The sequence below is a fragment of the Gadus morhua genome, chromosome 18 (genome assembly GCF_902167405.1).
Source record: "Gadus morhua chromosome 18, gadMor3.0, whole genome shotgun sequence".
In the NCBI taxonomy this organism is placed as follows: domain Eukaryota; kingdom Metazoa; phylum Chordata; class Actinopteri; order Gadiformes; family Gadidae; genus Gadus; species Gadus morhua.
In genome coordinates, this window is record NC_044065.1 from 3,332,960 (window position 1) to 3,356,162 (window position 23,203).

The 23,203-nt window shown below is 45.3% G+C and overlaps 3 protein-coding genes across 3 annotated transcripts; 2 read left to right on the top strand and 1 right to left on the bottom strand.

The window, feature by feature from the left end:
• Positions 1–9,013: 9,013 nt before the first annotated feature.
• LOC115531186 (zinc finger protein Pegasus) lies at positions 9,014–12,630 on the bottom strand. Its single transcript, XM_030340303.1, has 3 exons — positions 12,068–12,630; positions 11,776–11,964; positions 9,014–11,620 (listed from the first exon to the last, which is right to left on the bottom strand). Exons 1-3 carry the CDS (start codon positions 12,201–12,203, stop codon positions 10,587–10,589), a joined length of 1,359 nt encoding a protein of 452 aa, XP_030196163.1. The 5' UTR covers positions 12,204–12,630; the 3' UTR covers positions 9,014–10,586.
• Positions 12,631–12,917: 287 nt separating this feature from the next.
• On the top strand, positions 12,918–19,636 carry acadsb (acyl-CoA dehydrogenase short/branched chain). Its single transcript, XM_030340304.1, has 11 exons — positions 12,918–13,143; positions 13,472–13,619; positions 13,717–13,817; positions 13,928–14,134; positions 14,274–14,444; positions 14,709–14,834; positions 14,921–15,013; positions 15,369–15,458; positions 15,588–15,725; positions 15,834–15,933; positions 18,891–19,636. Exons 1-11 carry the CDS (start codon positions 13,111–13,113, stop codon positions 18,965–18,967), a joined length of 1,284 nt encoding a protein of 427 aa, XP_030196164.1. The 5' UTR covers positions 12,918–13,110; the 3' UTR covers positions 18,968–19,636.
• Positions 19,637–20,655: 1,019 nt separating this feature from the next.
• Positions 20,656–23,203, top strand: hmx3b (H6 family homeobox 3b). The gene is made up of 2 exons (XM_030339407.1): positions 20,656–21,377; positions 21,751–23,203. Exons 1-2 carry the CDS (start codon positions 21,104–21,106, stop codon positions 22,368–22,370), a joined length of 894 nt encoding a protein of 297 aa, XP_030195267.1. The 5' UTR covers positions 20,656–21,103; the 3' UTR covers positions 22,371–23,203.

Consider the following 23,203-nt stretch of genomic DNA (forward strand, 5'->3'; position numbering starts at 1 on the left):
TTGGATCTTTTAAGCGCTTTAAATCTCAGTTACTAACATGTTCTGTTTGTGTGTGAAGGCTGAATGACTGTCAGCTGTCAGAGAGATGCTGTGAAGCTCTGGCCTCAGTTCTCAGCTCCAACTCCTCTCGTCTGAGAGAGCTGGACCTGAGTAACAATGATCTGAAGGATTCAGGAGTGAAGCTGCTCTCTGCTGGACTGGGGAGTCCACACTGTACACTAGAAACTCTCAGGTCAGTTTTACTCAATGTGCAAACAGTTACATCACAAGGTTCAATATCAGAAGACTTTTTAAACAATCCCTTTCTCCTCCATGTCATGGTTCATGTACTTCAGGGAGTCAAAGCCAAAGGTCCTTTCCCCCAATTCCTTCTCAACCACGGCTGAGATAACCCCAATTACAGTCTTGTTGTGGAAATACCAGAGATGTCAAAGAACCGACGTGTTATGCGCCATAACTCCAAAAGCAGAACGGTTATCCAAATAACAAAGAAGTGTGCAACACTTGTGTTACAGTGTGTGTAAACACACACACACACACACACACGTGGCGCTCGCACGGTCGTAGCTCATTGTCTCATTGGCGGGCCAAATTCTCTGGGCTGGCAAGGCAGAGAAGGGGCAGGTGGGATCTCCCCTTATGAGGACACACAGGGAAAATTCCAAAACCGCGCGTCTGTACTTTGTTTTTTCAAAGGCGGAGCAGAATGCCTAGTGCTCGCTTTACACCCAACGAAATTTCTAGCTACTGGGGGAGCATAGGTATGCTAGGGGAACTGTTAGAGAACCTCAGAATGTGACATTTTCATGCCATGAGATCTTTGCGACATGGAAATACAGAACAACATAATTTAATATGTAGAAATACAGAACAAAATAAAACTATTAAATATAGCAGTTATAATAACATAAAAAAAATGGATCCGTAGGCACACTTATAACATGTCTTACAATACACACAACACAATATACATACTACTATAAAAGTAATAGAAATACAGAACATCTATAGATTATATATCTATAGATCTGGCTAAGTTAGAGAAATCTGTGGCCAGCATGCATGGCGCGCAAGCTAAAAACATCAACTTGTGGTCATCCTTTATCGTTAGTATGTTTGGGGAGTAGCCATGATTTGCTTTCCTTCCTCTACTTCTTTTACATCTGTTATCCTAAATTTCTGACTCAGTCTTAACAACTCTACTGAGCTGTTCAGATGACTGATTTTTTCTAGGTGGGGGGGCAAGACCTGTGTGTGTGTGTGTGAGTGTGAGTGTGTGTGTGTGTGTGTGGGGGGGGGGGGGGGGGGGGGGAGTGCGTGCTGATGAATGTTGTGTGTTCTCATTTGTGTACGTGTAACTGTTTAATGTCAAATGTTGTCTTATTTGTGTTTAGGTCAAATTGTTTTCTATGTCTATCTGTTTGTTGTACAAATCATAAAACAAAAAATTGATCACAAAAAAGAAATACAGAACATCTGTTATTAGTATTATTGTTAGTATCAACATTTTACACCTAATTTATAACTAACATTTGAAGATCTAATCTATCATTTGCAAAACAAATTAGAAAAGTTGAATAAAACATTTAATCACGATTCCTAACATCTTTTGTTTATTTTGTGTGAAGGCTGAATGGCTGTCAGCTGTCAGAGAGATGCTGTGAAGCTCTGGCCTCAGTTATCAGCTCCAACTCCTCTCGTCTGAGAGAGCTGGACCTGTGTACCAATGATCTGCAGGATTCAGGAGTGAAGCTGCTCTCTGCTGGACTGGGGAGTCCACACTGTACACTGGAAACTCTCAGGTCAGGGTTAGGGTTAAATGTGTTTGTTTAATATGTAGAGAAGATCCAGGACTAGGTGGGCTGTGATCTAAAAGAACAGACGACGCGTGACTAAAATCCCTGACAGGTTCAGCATCATAACTCATTTGTAGGCTGTGGTCCCCTTGAAAACCCACTTCCTCTTCCTGATTTCAGATGGAGCAATACTGCTGTGTTTCAATAAAGTATCGATAAAGTATCATTTAACTATATTCATCCAGATAGAATAAATAAACTGTGTGTGTGTGTGTGTGTGTGTGTGTGTGTGTGTGTGTGTGTGTGTGTGTGTGTGTGTGTGTGTGTGTGTGTGTGTGTGTGTGTGTGTGTGTGTGTGTAGGTTGTCTGGCTGCCTGGTGACACAGGAAGGCTGTGCTTCTCTGGCCTCCGCTCTGAGCTCCAACCCCTCCCATCTGAGAGAGCTGGACCTGAGCTACAATCACCCAGGAGACTCAGGAGCTGCGCTGCTCTCTGCTGGACTGGAGGATCCATGCTGGAGACTGGACACTCTCAGGTATGGAGAGGACAGCTCACCACTCAGGGACAAAGTAAGAGACGCCAAGTTTGTTTATTGGCCTGTGGCATGTGCCACCGCGACCACTGACGTACCACGGCATATGCCGTTCAGGAACGGTAACTGCCGTTCCCAACAATGGTATATGACACCAGCACGCCCCGCTTCCTCAGTATAATTTCAAGACAAGTATTGCCGTAAATGTAAAGCTATATATATTTGGTCTTTATTGACACTATATCACAACATAACGCCGTAAATAAAGGGATTTATACGTTTCTGTTGTTAGGATATGTGCGATCTGTTTGTTGTTGCTTTTGAAATGACAGATGCTTTTGAAAACAGCCGGACTTGCTCCGGTGACGGTAGTTAACCTAGCCACCTAAACAGGTCTGACTAATCGATAACAGAGATTTAGAGCTGCTGAGTTCCAATATCCATACTATCCGCACTCATTATACTTAGTTTGAGTACGTAGGGCGTTCCAATTAAGATCAGGGCGAAAAGAAGTGTACTGATAGGACCCGGATGGCGTGTGGATTGATGTACACTTTTCATACTCTACGGCAGCCATCTTAGCTACGTAGCAGAAGAGGCGGAGCCAGGCTGAGCCAACATCGGCGCATTGTCTTTAATAGGTCCATGCATTTTCCACATAGCCTGCATTAATGGAGTCATTTTGTAGTTTTAATAGCTTTTTATAACTACTATGTGTAAGGAGTTCAACGTTCCAAGCGGGATGTTTATTGCGGGGGAGGAGCCGCGGCAGAAGTTGCGAACGTAGTTTCAGGTTAGTGCACCACAGAGTAGTCGATTTGGAACTACACTGACATCTGAAAATCAGCGCACTTAGTGAGTGCGAACAGTGTACTACGTTTAAGTGTACTCATGGAGGTATGGATATCGGAACACGGCACTGCAGAGGCAGGTCCCTATATCTACCAGGGGGTGGAACTGTAGCCTATGGCTAGACAGTCATCCATTTTTCCACTCGTGTTTTATCAAGGTGTCCTAGTAGCGTAGCCTATATATCCTACTGTATGACTGCTTCAGCTCACAACTATTCAATAGGCCAAATATTAAGTTTTGCATTTGTTCTTATTGGTGTTTAACCAAAAAAATTAAGTAGGCTCACAGGTTCCTATCATTTAACTCTGATCCAGTGTCATAAACCTTTCTATACCGACATGATCCGGTGGTATCATGGCATATAGGCCAAACGTTTTTCCGCTGGCAAACCAATTATGTTAATCGGAAGTTCCATTTCCTACTGGAACCACCAGTAGGTTCCAGTAGTTTCCGCTGGCATGCCACTCATGTAAAATGGTATTACCAGTTTAAACTGGCACCTACCGTTTTTCCACTGGCATGCCACTCATGTAAAATGGTAAGTACTAGGTATGTGCATTTCTGGCAAAAATACCATTCAATATTCGCAATCAAGTATTCGAATAATATTCGAAAATCGGTCAATCAAGAACCCCCAAAGCACGCACGCACACACGCATCTCGGATACACGCCCACAAAACGACACAGGGAGAGGCTTGTTGATTTGTCAAAATTATTAAAACATATCTATTTATTTTACTGAACACATCCTGCGCGATGGTGAACTAGACACGTCTTTAGCATATGGCAAAATAAATGTACACCGTGTGTCTTTTTACAAGACAAGCCAAAGACGTTGACGTCGCTTAGCGACCGAGGACTCCGAGGGATCATCAGTCTACGTCACTCCCCGCTCTACGAGCATGTCATGCAGAAAGAGACGAGAGCGACCAGAGCCGCAATCATGTCTTGTTGTGCGGTTGGTTGCACAAAGACTAACAAAACGCAGAAGTTTTACAGGATACCATCAACTCGCACACCATTTAAGGCAAACAGGAGACGTCTTTGGTTACAAGCTATCAGAAGAAGCGAATGGAACGAGCAGATGATTAAAGGCTAGGCTTACTACCGTCACCGGAGCAAGTACGGTGCCGTGTTCCAATATCCATACTTCCATCAGTACACTTAAACGAAGTGCACTATCCGCACTCACTAAGTGCGCTAATTTTCAGATGCCAGTGTTGTTCCAAATCGAATACTCTGTGGTGCACTGACCGGAAATTACGATCACGACTGCCGCCGCGGCTCCTCCCCCGCAATAAACATCCCGCTTGGAACGGTGAACTCTTTACGCCTAGCAGCTATAAAAGACTATAAAAGGACTCTATTAATTTAGGCTACGTGGAAAATGCGCCGACGTTGGCTCAGCCTGGCCCTGCCCTCTTCCGCTAGGTAGCTAAGATGGCTGCCGACTGCCGTTGAGTACGAAAAGTGTACATCGCCATACGCTTCGCGATTTGACCGTTTTGAGTACAACATCCGGGTCCTTTCAGTACACTTATTTTCGCCCAATCTTTATCGGAACGCCCTACGTACTCAAACTTAGGCTAGTAAGTACGGATAGTATTGATATTGGAACACAAAAGCATCTACCAACAGATCTCACATATCCTAACAACAGAACGGACAAGAGAAACGTATAAATCCCTTTATTTACGGCGTTACGTTGTGATATACCAAATATATATAGCTTTACATTTACGGCAATACTTGTCTTGAAATTATACGGAGGAAGCGGGGCGTGCTGGTGTCATATACCATTGTTGGGAACGGCAGTTACCGTTCCTGAACGGCAGTTACCGTTCCTGGACGGAAGTTACCGTTCCACTCGAATGGCAGTTACCGTTCCTGGACGGAAGTTACAGTTCCTGAACGGCATATGCCATGGATGGTATGTCAGTGGCCAATAAACTATCTCGGCTCTACTGGACAAAGTCTCCTACAAGGATTCAACCCACTGCTAGAGGAAGGGGTTTATAAAGGCCGCTGTAACTCATGTTGTGTAGAAAGTGATGAGACAGCAGATGATGAGGGGACTGTTTCAACATGCTGCACTCCCTTTGTTTCCCCCCTAGTGTGGAGCACGGTGGAGTGTGCAGGCTGAAACCAGCTCTAAAGAAGTGTAAGTGTCTTTGATTCATCACAACACACACACTTAATATTGAGATTGTACATTCACACAGCAGGAGGTGACGTCCGTTCATTCAGATCCTTCTGGGAATGAAGAGGATGGTTAAAATCATGTATCTTACGTATGTAAAAATGTACATAATTACTGTGATTATATCATGACTGATGATTGTACAACATTAGACAACACACCATAATAATCAGGATACTATTAATCATAATTCCTCTCTACAGTCTATTTTATATTGAAAAAGTAAATTGAATATATTGAATATATTATAGTTATAGTTATATATATAACTAGTAAATTATACTATTGTCTTGGTGATTTTATAATAATTATTATTATTTTGTTATAATTCAGGTTATTACATTAGACATAGGACATAATAATCATAATCACATGTTTTGAATGATGCATGCATTTTGCCTTAGATTTCAACTAGAGCGGGTGATGCTGTTTATTAAAATAACCATGAAGAGGATGATGATGATGATAATTAATAATAATGGTTTGAGGGTTCCCGCGGATCCTTAAAAAGTCTTAAATTCATAAATCTAAAAATAAGGCCTTAAATAGCATTAAAAAGTTTTAAATCCATCTTTCAAAAGTCTTAAAAATGTTTACACATGGTAAGTATTTTTTGGATGATTGTAATTAGTCTCAAATCTAAAAAATTATATATAAATGAATAGCAGTAATGTCGCGCAATCACGAGAGCGGAACCAACAAAACCTTTGTTTTGCGGCCGTGACTCAGAGCAGATGCACGTCGTTCAGGTGCGCAAGAGGTCTTTTTTTTTTCTGTCCAGAAAGCCTACTGATAATGGAAATATGTTCGAATACATTTTTCCACTAGTGTTGATTGTGTCGTTGGTCTTAAATTTCCTTTCAAATGGCATTAAAAAAGTCTTAAAAAGTCTTAAATTTAACTTTCATTAAGCTGTAGGAACCATGGGTTTTGCAGCCTAATCATGTCTGTTTCTCCCGTCAGATGCCTGTGAACTCACACTGGACCGCAACACGGCCCAAAGACGAGTCTCTCTGTCTGAGGACAACAGAAAGGCAACGCGGGTTGAAAAGGACCAGTTGTATCCGGATCACCCAGAGAGATTTGACCACTGGTCCCAGGTGTTGGGTAGAACTCTGCCTGGCCGCTGTTACTGGGAGGTTGAGTGGGAAGGACGGGTTGATATAGGAGTGGCATACAGAGGAATGACAAGGAGAGGAGCGAGTCGTGACGGCACGCTTGGACAGAGTAACAAGTCCTGGTGTGTTAGTTGTTTTCCTAGTGGTTGCTATGCCCGTCACAACGGTGTTCTTAAAGTCCTACGTTCCGCCCCCTTTTACACTACCAGAGTAGGAGTGTATCTGGACCGGCCCGCTGGCACTCTGTCCTTCTACAGTGTGTCCCCAGGTGTAGGAGGGTCCTCAGACACACTGACACACTTCGGCACCTTCCAGGCCACCTTCACCCAGGAGGACCTCCTCCCTGGGTTTATCTTATTTGGACCTGGTGACTCAGTGTCTCTGTGTCCTGGACTGTCCCCGCCCATTCTGCCGGCCATTTGAATTAGCTCTGCAGAAGAGTCTGGAGAAGAGCGATGCATTTCTTAAACACACAAACACCCGCACACACACATCGTTTATGAATCTATATGCACACGCACACACATGTACACAAACATAAACGCATCCATACATCGTTCATTAATCTATAAACACACACACACACACACATAAAAACACACACACGCACACATGCACAGACATGTACACAGTCATACACATACACACACACACACACATCGTTCATGAATGTAAACACACAGCAGGTCTGTGTGCTGGTGGTAAGCAGCAGGTAACATCAGTGTTTCTCGGTGGTTCATCTCTCAGCCCTCTCTGTGTTCAGCTGGGCTGCTGAGTGTCAGATTAGAGGGGGCCACTTGGGTCTGGGGGGTCCTCACAGTCCTGACGTTGTTGAGGACCAGCTGTTAGGGGGACGTTTGAATACCTGTGGACCCATGGACGTACCTGTAGTGCAGTCATACTCAAGTAGCGGCCCGCGGGGTGTCTATTAATGGCCCTCGAGCTGTTTTGAAAAGTTTTTTTAATTATAAAAAAAAAAATAATAATAATAATCGTGCTGGGCGCTCTTATTTTGAAACCGCGCGCCGCGATCTCAATACGAGGCTGGGGGTTGCAACGATAAACAGATAGCACTCCAGCCCACAGACCGCTCCAGCCCTCCCAAACTCGAGGCAGACAGTCCATCTCAGCAGCAGTCAAGGCCGATTTAGGGTCGTTTTAGACGCAGAGACGTAAGCACGTAATTTACACAAGGGACTTGTTTTAGACAAGTTTTGATTTACGGTTCCTTTAAGGTTCCTTAAGGATTGCGCGTGTTGCAAGGGGATTCTCCGCCAGAACAGTAGGGGGAGCAACGAACGAATCTGTGGGCGTGGAAGTGGAAATCGCTGGCTTGTTTATATTTATAATTATCATAATTCGTTCTTGTGTTTTCTTCTTCTCCTTCTTCAAAATTCTTCATTCGCTTCTGTCACGGCCTTTTAAAAATGGCGCTATTATGCTGTAAAACCGGAAATGTGAGACTCCTGAAAGGATGTGGTTAGCTGGCCAATCACAGTCTTTGCGAGCTGCGTAGGGCCGTAGTGTTTTAGTCGCATAGTCAGGAATTTTGGCCGACGCACTTAAGCACGTAAGGGGGGATATTTTACCGCGCAAGGGGGGGTTATGTATCTTACGTGCTTACGCGTTACGTCTAAAACAGAGCATATATCGGCCTCAGTCACACGTATACCGACCGGCCCCTTGAGTCACTGAAAAAAAAAATTGTGGCCCCTCATCATTTCTACTTGAGTACCCCTGCTGTAGTGCATCGGGTTGTTGAGCAGCAGCTGTTGGTGCTCTGAGGGGTCAACCCGTTCAGTGGAAGTACAACACTTTATGTTTAATTTAAATACTCCACTGTGCTCCAAATGCTGCATTTTATTGGGCTTCTGAAAGGTTCAGCATGACAAACCATGAAAGGAAGATTTTCCTTTGGGTTAAGCAGTTTACACAAAAATTTACTTTAATGTTGATTGACGGTATTTTATCTTACTACAATATTTTATATATTTTCAACATCGTATTAAAGGGATCTAAAATCAGTTTCTATTTTGCCATGCCTGACATGGAACGTGATTTAAAGCAGATTTAACAACATAATCATAAATGATGATAAGGGTTCTATGGGAAAGGGTAACAATGTTGTAAATTCCTTTAAACGGAAGATCGGTTATTTGTGTTCTGTTGGGAACAACAAGTCAACATGTTCAGTTATTAAAGATGCCTGTTTATGATTTGTAATTGTTCATCAAGCATAATGTTAATAAACAACTCAGTGCATCAACTGAACATTCTTGTGTGTTCAGATGATTCTTCCCGTTAGTTCAGTTGAAATCCTCCAAGTCTTCCCCCAACAAAACAGTGGATTCTCCATTCACCCCTTCATCAGTGTGGAGGGAGGATATTAGCACACACACACAACAGTGGAGTCTGACTTGTTTAACCACACGCATTAAACAAAAAGTCAATAATATGGTGAACTATACACACACACGCTCACATACACACGTTAACATACGCGCAGACACATTACAGAGATAGAATTATGTTTATTTATTTAATCTAGAGATCTCTGGGAAGTTTCTTCCTTCATGAAACATAGATAATATAACTGGCATCAGAGTTAGTGAGGAGCTTCTACTGCTAACCCTCCAACGTGTTTCAGGACATGGCTTTAACTTATCTAATCACTTGTTGTTCAAGTTATGTGAGGGCGCACCATCAGTGAGGATGGATTCAACACCAGTGAGACACCAGTGAGACACCAGTGGGACACCAGTGAGACACCAGAGGGACCCCAGTGAGTGACGTTCTGCCATTCTTCCAGAGCAAACAGGACTGAGGCCTCCTCAGTGCTGCCCCTGCTGGCCGGACCTCCACACTGCAGTCATGTCCAGTAGAGATTATAGCCCAGAGCAGCGGGCCACGCCCTCATTCTCATCCCCCCCCACCCACCCCCCCCCCCCGCTCACTGCTCCTTCAGGGGCCCCTGACTGGGCTCCTAATGGCTGCTGTTGATTCTGCTTGTAGTATAATAGTCAACGACTCTCCTGCCCTCTAGTGGGCATACGTTGACTTTGTATGGAAGTCGCGTCACCCCGTCACTTTTGGTGCGAACGCGCCATAACAGTCCCTATATGTTTAATACGCACAAATGTCAATTTTACAGTACCAAATGCTTTGGGTTCAATGTTGGACTGAGCGATATTCTGAATGAATATTTCAAGATGTCATTTAATATTGTGTCCATCTTCAATGAAAATCCAAAATTGGAAAATTAAAGTGCTGACATAATCCACAATTGAGACAAAAATGGCTTCATAGTTTGGCCTCGGTTTATTCTATGATGCAAATACTGCACTCAAGACTTGTTAGTAGAAAACAGTTACCCTGTCAACAACACATCACATTCACACATTACGAAGAACGATTAAATCAGCGTTTTCATTAAAATGTCACAACGTATACAACACTAGATCTGTTTTTCCTTCTCATTTTTCTTTCAAGATAAAAAATAAGTCATACAAAGAAGAAATAACCAAGCACCACAATGCTACAATGCTCTTTTCTTTGAATAATTTACAGTGAATATTAAAAAGAAAATGTGTGTGTGGGGGGGGGGGGAATTCTGGCTACTTCTGCTACTTAAACGATTTCTCATACAATTTGGTGCACAATGAGGTATGAAGGAAATCAAGATGGCAAGCATGCTCGCCCTAACGTTGGGACAATGAGTCACAGGACTTCTCCGAAACATCCAACAGGAGAACAGTTGTTCCTCTAGAGAGCTGGAAGACCGCATTTTAAATACATCAGTTTCCGGTAGGAGTTGCCACAGCAACAGGTTGACACGTCAACAAATGAGCCCTTATGCTCTGGTGTGAAGAACGTAGAATTGGACATACGAGACAATCCAAATCGCATTGAAAATAAATAAGGGTAGAAATCTATAAAGGGCGAATGCAAACCAAAAATGACACAAAACCGCCAATACAATTCCACAGATGGTGTGACGTTGACAAAAGAAACAAATGACAATTGATGAAAGTTAAAAGGTTTTAGCACAGGATTCCTCATGATCAAACGCCGGCCCCATCCCGCCCCGTCACTTGTGGTGATGTCCGCGCGCGTAGTGGCAGGCAAAGTCGTACTTGTCCCTGCACATGGTGCCGCAGATGTTGCACTGGAAGGGGTGCTCGTAGCCATGGCAACCCATGTGTATGGTGTACAGGATGTTATCCGAGAACTGGATGTCACAGTGTTGGCACTTGTGCGAGGCCGCCGGATCCTGGGGCGGGCTGGCGGAGGGGGCCGTCGCCGCCACGCCGGGCTGACTGAGGAGCGCGCGCTCGCCGCCGCCGCCGCCGTCCTCGAACCCGCCCCGCGCCCCCTCCTCCCCCCCCCCGCCGCCCGGGCCGTGGCCCCGGCAGCCGGCCGGGTCGGAGTCCTCCTCCTTGGGGCTGCGGGCCGTCTGCGAGCCGTTGACGGCCACGGCCAGCGGCGGGCCCGACGCCTGCTGGACGAGGATGGGCTTCACGTCGTCCTCGCAGGACAGCCGGTCCAGGGAGCGGGGGCTCTGGGGCCGCTGGGGCAGGGTGGCCAGCTGGCCGGCCAGCGTGGACAGCTGGTCCAGGGGGCTGTCGGCGGAGGGCAGGCCGTTGGCGCCCCGTCCGCCGCCACTACCGCCGCCGCCGCCGCCGCCGCCGCCGCCGCCGTTGCTGCCGCTCTCGTGCGGTTTGACGACGGGCGTGGTCTTGTACTCGCCGCTGACGCCGATGCTCAGGTGGGGCCGCGTGGCGTCGTGCGCCAGACCGCCAGAGTAGTCGGCCCGGGGCCCCAGCAGCGACGGAGGACCGCTGTAGTTGCCGAGCAACCGTCGGCCGAAGCCCAGGGAGGTGGCCCTCTTCTGCAGGACGCTGAGCATCCTCTTGTTGGTGAAGGGCGAGCGCACGCCGCGCATGGGCAGCAGCTTGTGGCGGCGGCGGCGGTGGTGGGAGAGGTTGCTGCGGTCGCTGCAGCAGAAGGCACAGAGGTCGCACTTGTAGGGCTTCTCCCCCGTGTGGGAGCGCATGTGGGCCTCCAGGTGGCGCTCATAGGCCGAGGCGAAGGGGCACAGCTGACACCGATGTGGCTTTTCTCCTGAGGGGGAGAGGAAAGGAAAGCAAGGCTGTGGAATTAGGACAACGCTATGAATACAGGAAGGTTTCAAAGCAGGAACAAAACGATTGTGGGGCCTTAAGTGTAGCCTTCTGGTGTATTGAAACAGTGACAATGGATTTGTTCATGGACATTACCTGTGTGGATACGGATGTGCTCTATTAGACGAGCCATGCCTTTGTTGACATAGTTGCAGTAGCTACACTTGTACTTCCCGTCGGGAGTCCTCTCCAATCCGTCCATTTGTAGTTCCGCCCCATCATCCAGCGACAGGCTGACCTCCACCGACGGGGGGTCCAGGCCGCCCTGGTCGCTGGCTGTGGTAACTGAAAAACACACCCACAAACGATTACGAATGTGTTGACAAAATAGTGTGGTTTTCTAGACTTGTCTGGTCTTAGATCTCCAATCGATTGCCCAGTTCCTCACCAGCCTGGAACGAATCGCCCTGGTTGTTCTCCCCGCAGACGGAGCCGGAGATCATGTTGACATGCTGGGTTTGTTGCGTGAGATATTCCTGAAACTCTTTCACAAAGTCCACAGACTCTGGCTTCAGGTCCTCCATGGTGACTGTTCCTGTTGTCCTAGACCAGTGCTGGGTGGTACGGCTTCAACCTCGACGACTACCAGCGCACGGGCAGTAGACTGCCTGCCGATGGAGACAGACGTGTTGGAAGTCTCTCTTTCTGTATAACATCCTTTATAGTCTGGGTCTAATGCTAAGCCTCAAGACACCACCGCTAACATTGTAGTCCGTGCTAATGTGTTACCTCCAGCCGAGTGGCTAGATCTCTGTTAATACCACAATCTACGTGCTCAACAGATTTAATATCGCCCTAGTCTAGTTCCGAATGTGAAATTAGCTATAAACTTAAAAATACTCCGGTGGCTATTTAAAAATAACAACTTAAACCAGGATTGCATGAAATGGCTAATAGGAGCTAGCCAAGAGCAACAGCCAACTAGAGTGCTTCCGGTTTTCAGCTTTGGCCGAAAACACATAGTCGCTTCCGGTCAAACGTAGCGGGATTCCTGCCTGGCTTTTCCCATAGACACTCCATACAACAGAACAGGCTGTAAATGTATGCAATTATCTGTGTTAATAAGTATATATGCTATATCACATAGACACTGTAACAAAGGATTGGTATATATATTCAAATATATATATATATCTATTTCCCACAGACACTATTCAAGTTATGTATACAGTTTATTTATTCATAACGTTATCTGCGCTATATCTGCTATTTACCATATAAACTACGTAAAATAGGCTGTATATAAACACAGTCTATTTATCAATATGTATATCTGCTATTTCAGATAGAAATTATAAAATATTAGTGTCGAGCCTAATGCAATGTAAGCCATCTACCAGGACGGGGCGCACGTACCACAAACCGTATGTTCTCACTGAATATAAAAAAAGGAGAAGAAGAAGAGGAGAATTTATGTAAACATTTGAAGTTATGTCATCGTCTCTGGTCCGAATTTTGTCGAAGGTGAGTGTACCTTTGTTTAGTTTATAACCACTGTGTTGTTTTTGGATGACGTTGATTTATTTTTGACAGATCTTGCTTTACGTGCGTATGTTTATTGCAAACAGGTTGTCAACACGGACGTCACCTTGTAACCCACAGCTCGTATTGCTTTCAGTCATTGATAGGCTGCGTTACAAACAATAGTAAATACGTTGTTATATCGCATTGGCACTGGCCCAATGGTAGTCAATCGTGATAATTAACCTTAATGCACTTACTTGTGCGTGCAATTGCACCCTTGTGATATATGTAAGCAAAGGGTTTATGCTCAATAGATCTCAATTTGCAGGCAAGCAGGCACCCATGTGTGCCCTGGGCAGCCCTACGGAGCAGGTCCACAGCCTCCCTCCCAGATGTTCCCTCACAGCAACCTCCCGCGGTGTCCTTCGCTCCTCTGCAGACCTTCTCAGAGGAAGAGGGCATGATGCGGGAAGCAGGTGAGGTCAAATGTGGGATAAATGTATTGTTTATGTTTGCCAAACATTCAAAATAGCCATTATTTTAAACTTTTCGCATCGTCTTTGGTCACCACAGTGCAAAAGTATGCCCGGGACTGCATTGCTCCGTATGTCTCGAAGATGGACGAGGAATCAGCCATGGATCCAGCAGTTATTAAATCCCTTTTCGACCAGGGGGTATGTGTTATCCGTTTTGTATTCAAGTCAATTCATTTGTGCTCATCCCAGATTCCTCTAGAGGGCTCACAATGCTTTTGTTTCATCACGTTGGACGTAAACCCCCACAGCTCATGGGTATAGAGATCGATCCGGAGTATGGAGGAACCGGCTCCACCTTCTTCTCGTCCATCCTGGTGATCGAGGAGCTGGCGAAGGTGGACGCGTCGGTGGCCGTGCTGTGTGACATCCAGAACACACTCATCAACACACTGCTAAGCAACCTGGGAACCCCCCAGCAGAAGGAACAGTACCTCTCCCGGCTGTCCACTGATACGGTCAGTAACGCTCAAGTATTCTTACATTTAAGATTTCCCTATTCCCTATAATAATCAATAAACGTCTTCATGGTAAAAAGTAAAAGTTCCATGCGGTTGAATTGTTGACCACAAACGCTACTCTCTGATACAAAAACAGGTGGGCAGCTTCTGCCTCTCTGAGGCGGAGGCGGGCAGCGACGCGTTTGCCCTGAAGACGCGTGCGGAGAAACACAAGGACTACTACGTCATCAACGGGTCCAAGATGTGGATCAGCAATGCAGAGCATGCCGGAGTGTTCCTGGTGATGGCCAACGTGGACCCAGCAGCAGTGAGTGGTTCAAGTTCCACTAGATGTGACACAGGCTGTCGCACCTCATGGTGCGAAATATGGGCGTACCATATAAATGGATCATATGCACCGTAACAATCGAACATCAAAAATGATCAACTTTTTCTGTTGCACCATCTCTTCTGAGTTGTACGGGGGGCTCAACCGACGATGACATCATTGGTCGTGGCGTGTCCTTCTTATTCATTAAGATGTCGTCGCCTCTTTAGACCAATCGGCAGCGTGCTCCTTCTCCCGCTGCAGGGCTACAGGGGCATCACGTGCTTCATGGTGGACCGCGACACGGAGGGGATGGCGATCGGCAAGAAGGAGAACAAGCTGGGCCTCCGCGCCTCCTCCACCTGTCCTCTCAACTTCGACAACGTCAAGGTGCGAGTCGCAGAGTAAAGTCTCACTGTTGAGATCAGTCCGATGACAACATTACAACGTCACTCATGCTGCTGCTTGTTTTCAAGGTGCCAGAGAAAAACATCCTGGGCCAAGTGGGTCACGGTTATAAGTACGCCATCGGGATGCTGAATGAAGGCCGTATTGGGATTGCTGCTCAGGTGAGGAACTGACACACGATCCTGTGGAAGGATTGGTTCGACCCATGATGAGGCTATATGTTGCTTTTGGCTGGATTTCTCCTATTTGAATTGACTTGAGTGGAAAGGTTGCTTGTTTGATCCCCGGCTCCTCCTAAGTGTCGAGGTGTCCCTGAGCAAGACGCCTAACCCTACCTGCTTGCCTTGCTGTCACTTTGCATGGTTGACCGCTAAATGCCCTAAATGTAAATGTAAATTTAATCTTAAAAGGTCCAGAGAATTTAATGGTATCTGGTGAACTTGGTTTGGCAGAAATGAAACATGAAATGCATAAGTATGTTTTGGGTAGTGTGTAATCAGTACCGTTGTGTTTTAGATGCTGGGTGTGGCCCAGGGTTGTTTCGACCACACCATCCCGTACACCCAGCAGAGGATCCAGTTTGGGCAGCGGATCTTTGACTTCCAGGTAAACGATTTCAAACCAATACCCTCACAGTCGCCTGAGGATAACAGCGTCTTTTTTTTCACCAACGTGTTCCTGTACCTTGGGGGTTTGAGCGTGTCTTCATCCAGAGGGTGTGGTTGTGTATTTCAGGGGCTGCAGCACCAAATATCCCACGTTGCGACACAGATCGAAGCGGCCAGGCTACTGACCTACAATGCGGCCCGCCTCAAAGAGGCGGGGAGGCCCTTCATCAAGGAGGCCTGCATGGCCAAATACTTCACCTCCGAGGTGAGGGCTGGGACGTGTGGGCAGCGGTGGAATACATACACGGCGCCATAGTGCCGTGGTTTAACTTAAACTCTTTAACTAAAAGCTTTGTTATTCTTTGTCTTGCAGGTGGCCACTCTGACCACGTCGAAATGCATAGAATGGATGGGTGGGGTTGGTTTCACGAAGGACTACCCCATCGAGAAGTACTACAGAGACTGTAAAATAGGTGAGCACAGAAGGCGACCACTTTGACTTTCCCATGTAACCATTCATCAGACGCTTTCCTTCAAAACGAAATGCAAGGCTGAGAACAAAGCAATAATTTGAACAAATGTGTGCAGCAAGATAAAAGTTTATATATAACAACTGAACAAGCGTGCAGAGCAGCCAGAGAAATCAGTAACATTAAAGGTACTTTTAAACATTTCATTTGGTGGTAGTGTGAACAGGTGACATTTCACATCTCAAAGTGCATAGAAGGCATGTTCTTCTGTATACAAGGGTAGTTTAGCTGTTGGTGCATGAAGCTGATGGAAAAATAAAAGGTATGATTGCTGGTGATTGGCTGTGGGGTGGGGGCGTAGAGGGGGCAGTTCTCCGTGCTCATTGTCTCTCTCCGGCCATGGTGCCCATGTAACCCGACACCACAGGAATGCCCTGCTCTGAACTAGGTTGAACCAGAAGTTGAAGAACAAAGAAGTGTCATTACTAAGGAGTCATGCATGACTCTGCCATTTTGTATCTCTTATTTCCTTATTGGGGATTATCGAAATCCGTTATAAAAAGTTGCTAAATTTTTGCTAAGATTAAGGCGCTATTAGTTAATGTTATGTGTCAAAAATGGCGTAGCCATCCAATCCGCTATTAGTGAGAATATGTTTCAGGATTGACTGCCTTCCTTTGTATGAGCGTTTAGGGGCCTACTCTTTGTAGCCGCATACTGCAGCCAATGAAATCGCTTCCTGCTACAAAGCCAATATGTGGATTTAAATACAAAAGATGACACAAACAACAGGTGACAAAAAGCAATCCTATCATTCCACAATTCTGAAAAAATATATAACGGACGGATTTCTCCTGCTTGTTCCTGCTTGTTATTGCAAAAATTGATCCAGTAGTCGCGTGGTGTGAATTTGCATAACCGCGATCTGATTGGCCGACGGATCCGGCGTTACCTGAATGGTTTAGCATTTCTCAACTTTTTGACGCAGCCCACGGAGCCGAATGGACGGACGGACCCACAATGCATTTCGCGAGCGCGCCGTGCAAAGTCAATGAGGTCCGTCGACGGACGGAGGTAGTGTGAACAAGCCCCTAGACTGCGCCCGTCTCATTTCTGACCAATCAGGGCATCAATTCCCCGATTGGTACAGGGAATCCATCTAGCCTGACAATCACGTGTGTGTGAATTTAGATACTTCTCAATTATGGAGAAAAGTAGGAAGGGAGGGAGCAGAGAATGATTTCTGTTTCAAAATCTTGCTCTGAATTACTGGTACATTGACACCAAAAATCCAAATATTGGAGCGTTGTCTCCCCCCCCACACACACACACACACACACACACACACACACACACACACACACACACACACACACACACACACACTATGCTCATGTGGGTTGCCAGGATAAAGACAATGAAGGAACAGGACACTCAAACGGGTTTCCAGGTTAAAGACAATGAAGGAACAGGACACTCAAACGGGTTTCCAGGTTAAAGACAATGAAGGAACAGGACACTCAAACGGGTTTCCAGGTTAAAGACAATGAAGGAACAGGACACTCAAACGGGTTTCCAGGTTAAAGACAATGTAGGAACAGGTTCGCAAGACGAGCCAAAGCAACCTATATATTTTGAGACTTTCACCATTATTTTATTCTGAACTGTAATTTCAAAGGAGAACATACTTGCTGATGCATTGTTGTCAGAGAAGCCAGTTTTTGACCTGACTTGACCTGTTTCCTTAATCTCTAATAGGTCTTGATAATTTAGTACAGTACATTTCTCACATATAGCTATAACGTTGAGCATGGTAGACCTCACGCCGCGTTCACACTGTACACGTCCGTTGACGGATCTCATTCAATTTGCATGGGGCGCTTTAGAAATGCATTGTCGGTCAATCCGTTCAGTCAGCTCCGTTACCTGCGTGAAAAAGTTGAGAAATGTTCAGCGTCTCAGACCGCAATGGATCCGTAGGCCAATCAGATCGCGTGCCCCATACCTCAGACACGCCCTCCGTCATCCATCGACGGACGTGTACAGTGTGAACGCGGCCTCAGTGGGAATGAACTCCAACCCTCCCACCGTGTGTGTATGGATGATGGCTGGTCTAAGCAGCCTTACCTGGTGGGCTCTGATTGGCCACTGGGGCCAGGTGGGGCTGCACACCTGTTGCAATTTCAGTAATCAGTGTGCACAGGCCACACAAGCCATCGCGATGCTTTAAGGCTACGTTTACACGATGACGGTCTGAACAGAAGACGCAAAAGTGGCGTTGCGTATTCCCTTTTTATTCCGCGTTTAGACAAGCGTTTTCGGGAGGAAATCTGCGTGCATACGGTGACGCAAAAGTGTGTGGAATTCGAATGGGTATGCATGCCAGGCGGCTAGGTGGTGCTATGATACACTATCACACAACACCGCCATGTCTGAGCGCATGCGTAGAATCTTCCTTCTTCTCTTATCCGTGCCGCAAAAACCAAAAAGATCCTTCTCTGTTCAGTAATTCTATCTGTACATTTCATGGAAAGACTCCTCTACGCTTGTTAGAGCTGCCAGAGCAGCTTGAAGGTCCGACGCATGGAAATAATCTGACATGTTTGTTTATTTCCTTGTACTGGCACATGTATGTGACGTAAACGCGTACGCGACGTCAGCAGAACTGAGTAGTGTTTTGCGTCTTGGCAGTGTCGACGGAAACGCTACGGCGGAGTGTATTCAACTTTTGCACTCTGGAGGGTGGTTTCAGATTTATGCGTTTTCATTCCCCAAAAACGCCGTCACCGTCTAAACGAAAGGCACTTCCGATAAAATATTTTGTCGTTTTTACCCGCAAGCGTCCTCGTGTAAATTGGGCCTAAGACTGGATACAACTCAGAATTATAAAGTCTTTTAAATTCCCTAATTTTTTTTCTGCAGTAGTGTTGACGTTTGTCTCCATTTGTGTTGACACCCAGGTACCATTTATGAAGGCACAACCAACATCCAGCTGTCAACCATGGCTAAATACATCGACAAGGAGTATGACCACTGAAGGGCTCCATCTGGATACTGAGAGCCACACACTCCACCGCCTCTACCCTCCAGAACTCTGACTCACTGTCAAGATTGGGCTCTGAATGAATTCTGGTGGAGGCCTCGTCCGCTCTTCTGTATTCAAATGAGTTAACGAAATGGGACTAGCTATCCATGCCACAGGTGAGGTAAAAGGCATGTGAAACACACATACACACTGTATGTGTGTTTCACATGCCTTTTACCCTACCAGTTGTCACTTTGCGTTCAGTTTGGTTTGTTATTTGTCTTTAGCACAGATTGTGCTACAGATTTGCTATGAGGTCACCAAATTCTCAATTCTGATGTCACTGATACAGCCATCCTCTGTTCCAGCTGTTGATGTATATTATTCGGGCTATGATTGGATACGAACAGTGCCTTCACAATATCTACTTCACTCCAAAGCCCTTGTAGTTTTAACTCTAATCGTTGAGTGTGTTTGACGTGTGTAATAGTTAGCTCTTCTGAAAGTAGTTAGCTCATCTATGTAGTTTAACCTTTTGAGTGGATTATAAATAGTGTACAGTACTTGGTTGTAAACATTTAAGGAAGGATTCAACATAATGGTTAAATGGTTTATCTGTAAGCTAGGAAACGAATATTAACAAATATGTTGATATTTTAATAAATGTTCATGACAAGCAGATGACCCTCCTATTCTTTTTTTTTTTATGTTAATGAATCACAAACTCATGTTTATAACTAATGTGTAATTTTTTTAATGTTCAAGTTCACTGACTGATAGGCCATGCCTTCACTTTCCTAAAAAGAGTAAAGTGCAGGTAATAGTATAACTACAGCTACTATAACCACATTTACATCGCCAGACCAATTCGCATCATATGCCCGAGCAAATAAAACGTGAGCTCGCAGATTAGTGTGGTTCCTACTTTATATTGTAGACCAACTAAGACGAAAACCTTGGTTTACCAATAGATGGCAGCATTTCCTTGCCTGACCTCGGGTTTTGAACATAGGTAGTGACTTTACGATGCTGCTGATTGAATTAAGGTAGGCTACATTAACCTGACTGAAAAGCTTTCTAAAGACTTGGGCACATATAATAACGTTAAGTGGCTTTTTAAGATTGTATGTGAAGGTTTGTAACGCTTTTGCAGTAACGTAGGAAATGCTGAAACAAAACATTTATTCGAGCCGATCCCATCGAGGCGGTTTAATGCATGAATCAGAAAATATAAAATAAAATTGTGTCCAATAAATGGTCTCATCCTAAAACATGTATCATCCAAGTCGTTATATTAGAGACGGTCATTCTGATTACGTCTATAGAATAATCATTTGTAGCTTAAGATTTTGGTAGAAGAACACTTATTATCTGACTAGAAACCTGAAAATGACGTTAATAGCGATTCAAAAGGTACCTTGTGACATGCAGATACCGGACTACCGTGAATGTTATATAGTCTATCGTCTGATTGAACAATATTTCAGCATTTGAGAGCCACCTGTTTAATTCTGAGAGAGCAATAGCAGAATAATAGTTGAGAGAGAGAGAGAGAGAGAGAGAGAGAGAGAGAGAGAGAGAGAGAGAGAGAGAGAGAGAGAGAGAGAGAGAGAGAGAGAGAGAGAGAGAGAGAGAGAGAGAGAGAGAGAGAGAGAGAGAGAGAGAGAGAGAGAGAGAGAGATGTATGAGTGACAGGTGATTGTGGGTTGTGCATGGGGTAAAACCATGCGCCATTTGTCTCTTTAATCTAATTGGTTGATTGATGAGTCCATGTTGTTCAGCTGGAAGCCAAAACGTGTATAGGGCCTTTCCTCTGAGTCTATTATGGTCATATCTCCTTCCTGCCTTCGCTCTGTTACATCTCAAATCCTATTTGCCGTCCTACCTGCCCGATGGCAGAGATTTAGCGCATTTAACTTAGGTACCAAGTTTATTTCATCGTTTACAATCGAGCCCCACTTTGACGCATTGATCGCTGCTTTGGATCGCTCCAAACTCTTCGTGCCATTTGACGCGCTTTTTATTTTAATATAGGAAGGACCCATTTTAAACTCTTTCACAGACCACATGTGAACGCGACCCGCGCAGACATCGACACACTACGGTTTGTATTCGTAAAGGACTCTCAATGGTGATGCGGATTGAAGGATGATGGCAGACCCCCGAGCGCAAGAGACGGTGCCGCTGCACTACAAGGAGTCGCCTTTCTCCATCAAGAACCTCCTCAACATCGACAACAAGCCCGCCAAGCCCAGGACGTTCCCGCCACCCTCCAGGGGACTATTCGAAGGGAGTATCTTCTCCCGGATCGGAGACCTAACTTTTCCCCGGTTTGAGTTCCCGTCTCAGCGGGTCGGACTAGCAGCCTCGACCTGGTGGAACCCCTACACCCTGGGCGCCATGGGCCACCTCAGAACCTCAGGTACAGTCAGGAGAATTCTCTATTTATAGGGGATTTGTAAAATATATATATCTATATAAAAAACAATCGAAAAGCAAATCGAACCTATCATCAAGACTGTCATAATCAATCATCATAATAAGGATAGTTTTGTTGTAGTGGTGCATTCCGTTATGTTGCCTTTTATAGTTGCTTTAACTAACAAATGTCTGGCATCCCCAATAATGAAGCATCAATAGCCTGCAGGACAACATGCCTAAAGGTTATGTCTCGGCTTATGATTCATTTAAATGGATCTGCATGGATCTTATTTAATACCTTTCATCCAGGAAGCTATAAAAAAAAAAAAGCTGTCATACTCATCTGAGTATCTTTGTGTCTGACCCCCATGCAGTAGGCCTCTCAGAGAGATGCGGTGTTCGAGACTCGCCGCCGGCCAGGGAGCGACACTCCACGGCTATCCTCCTCCACAAAAGTGAACCTGATCTCAAAGAGGAAGAGGACGACAAAAGCACCACAGAAGACATTGTCCTGGAGGAGAGCGAGACCGAAGACCCCAAACACGACGGCACGCGGGGGGACGACTGGAAGAACCTAGACGATGCCTCGGACAAGAAAGCTTGCCGGAAGAAGAAAACGCGCACCGTGTTCTCCAGGAGCCAGGTGTTCCAGCTGGAGTCCACCTTTGACCTGAAGCGCTACCTGAGCAGCTCCGAGCGGGCCGGATTGGCGGCCTCGCTGCACCTCACAGAGACCCAGGTGAAGATCTGGTTCCAGAACCGGAGGAACAAGTGGAAGAGGCAGCTGGCGGCCGAGCTGGAGGCAGTCAGTCTGAGCCACGCCACGGCCCAGAGGATCGTGCGTGTGCCCATCTTGTACCACGACAACGGAGGCTCCGAGACTGGGAGCTCCGCAGGAAACTCCCCGAGCGGCCAGTCGCTCCTGTCGTTTCCGCACCCGATGTACTATTCCCACCCCATCGTGACGTCCGGCCCCTTGCTCAGGCCCGTCTAGGTCCCGGTGGTTGTTTGTCGCAGTTCTTTTCTTTTTGGAAATTCATAGAAACTTGCAGAGAATTATTTGGTATTATTTGTGGATTTCATGAATATACATTATTATTATTATTATTATCATTATTATTATTATTATTATTATTATTATTATTATTATTATTATTATTATTATTATTATTATTATTCCTATACTATTATTATATTGTGACTTAAAGCCCTATGTTCAAACTGAATGTAAAATTGATATTATAAGGAAATGCTTTGTAAGATAATGCTACATTTCAGTGTGCCTAATCTTATTTGAAGCAGAAGATAATGTTGTTTTACATAGAGTTCCATGTTAATATGTATTTTATAGAAAAAAATGTGTGTCAGTGTTTGGACAGAAATGTGGATATATTTGATACTTTACAATATTGTGCAATATTGTTCGCTTATTGCGCGCATAATTCCATTCTCTCACTCAAATCTCTCTCTCTCACACACACACACACACACACACACACACACACACACACACACACACACACACACACACACACACACACACACACACACACACACACACACACACACACGGACAATCATTTTCATTACGTTCCAAAAAGCTGCAGGTATAAGCCCTATCGCCTAATAGGCCATTAATTTTGAAAGAAATGTTACTGTAATTTATAGCGTACTTTAAGCCATGAAAAAGCCAAATATCAACCACTGTTTGTATGAGTTATTCATGAACATTGTATACTTGTATTGTAGAAATGCTCGCACTTGTTAAATATGGTTCTTTATTTACAGAAAATGTTGGGATTTATATAAAATGAAGGCTTTTCGTCA

What these genes read in the sequence shown, in the direction of transcription:
- LOC115531186 (XM_030340303.1), bottom strand. Translation starts at nt 12,203, where the DNA reads ATGGAGGACCTGAAGCCAGAGTCTGTGGACTTTGTGAAAGAGTTTCAG. An exon ending in GGGCGATTCGTTCCAGGCTG is followed by an intron (nt 11,965 to 12,067) that starts GTGAGGAACTGG and finishes TGTGTTTTTCAG; the next exon opens with TTACCACAGCCAGCGACCAG. An exon ending in GCACATCCGTATCCACACAG is followed by an intron (nt 11,621 to 11,775) that starts GTAATGTCCATG and finishes TCTCCCCCTCAG; the next exon opens with GAGAAAAGCCACATCGGTGT.
- acadsb (XM_030340304.1), top strand. Translation starts at nt 13,111, where the DNA reads ATGTCATCGTCTCTGGTCCGAATTTTGTCGAAG. An exon ending in AATCCCTTTTCGACCAGGGG is followed by an intron (nt 13,818 to 13,927) that starts GTATGTGTTATC and finishes AAACCCCCACAG; the next exon opens with CTCATGGGTATAGAGATCGA. An exon ending in CCAACGTGGACCCAGCAGCA is followed by an intron (nt 14,445 to 14,708) that starts GTGAGTGGTTCA and finishes CTCCCGCTGCAG; the next exon opens with GGCTACAGGGGCATCACGTG.
- hmx3b (XM_030339407.1), top strand. Translation starts at nt 21,104, where the DNA reads ATGATGGCAGACCCCCGAGCGCAAGAGACGGTGCCGCTGCACTACAAG. An exon ending in GGGCCACCTCAGAACCTCAG is followed by an intron (nt 21,378 to 21,750) that starts GTACAGTCAGGA and finishes ACCCCCATGCAG; the next exon opens with TAGGCCTCTCAGAGAGATGC.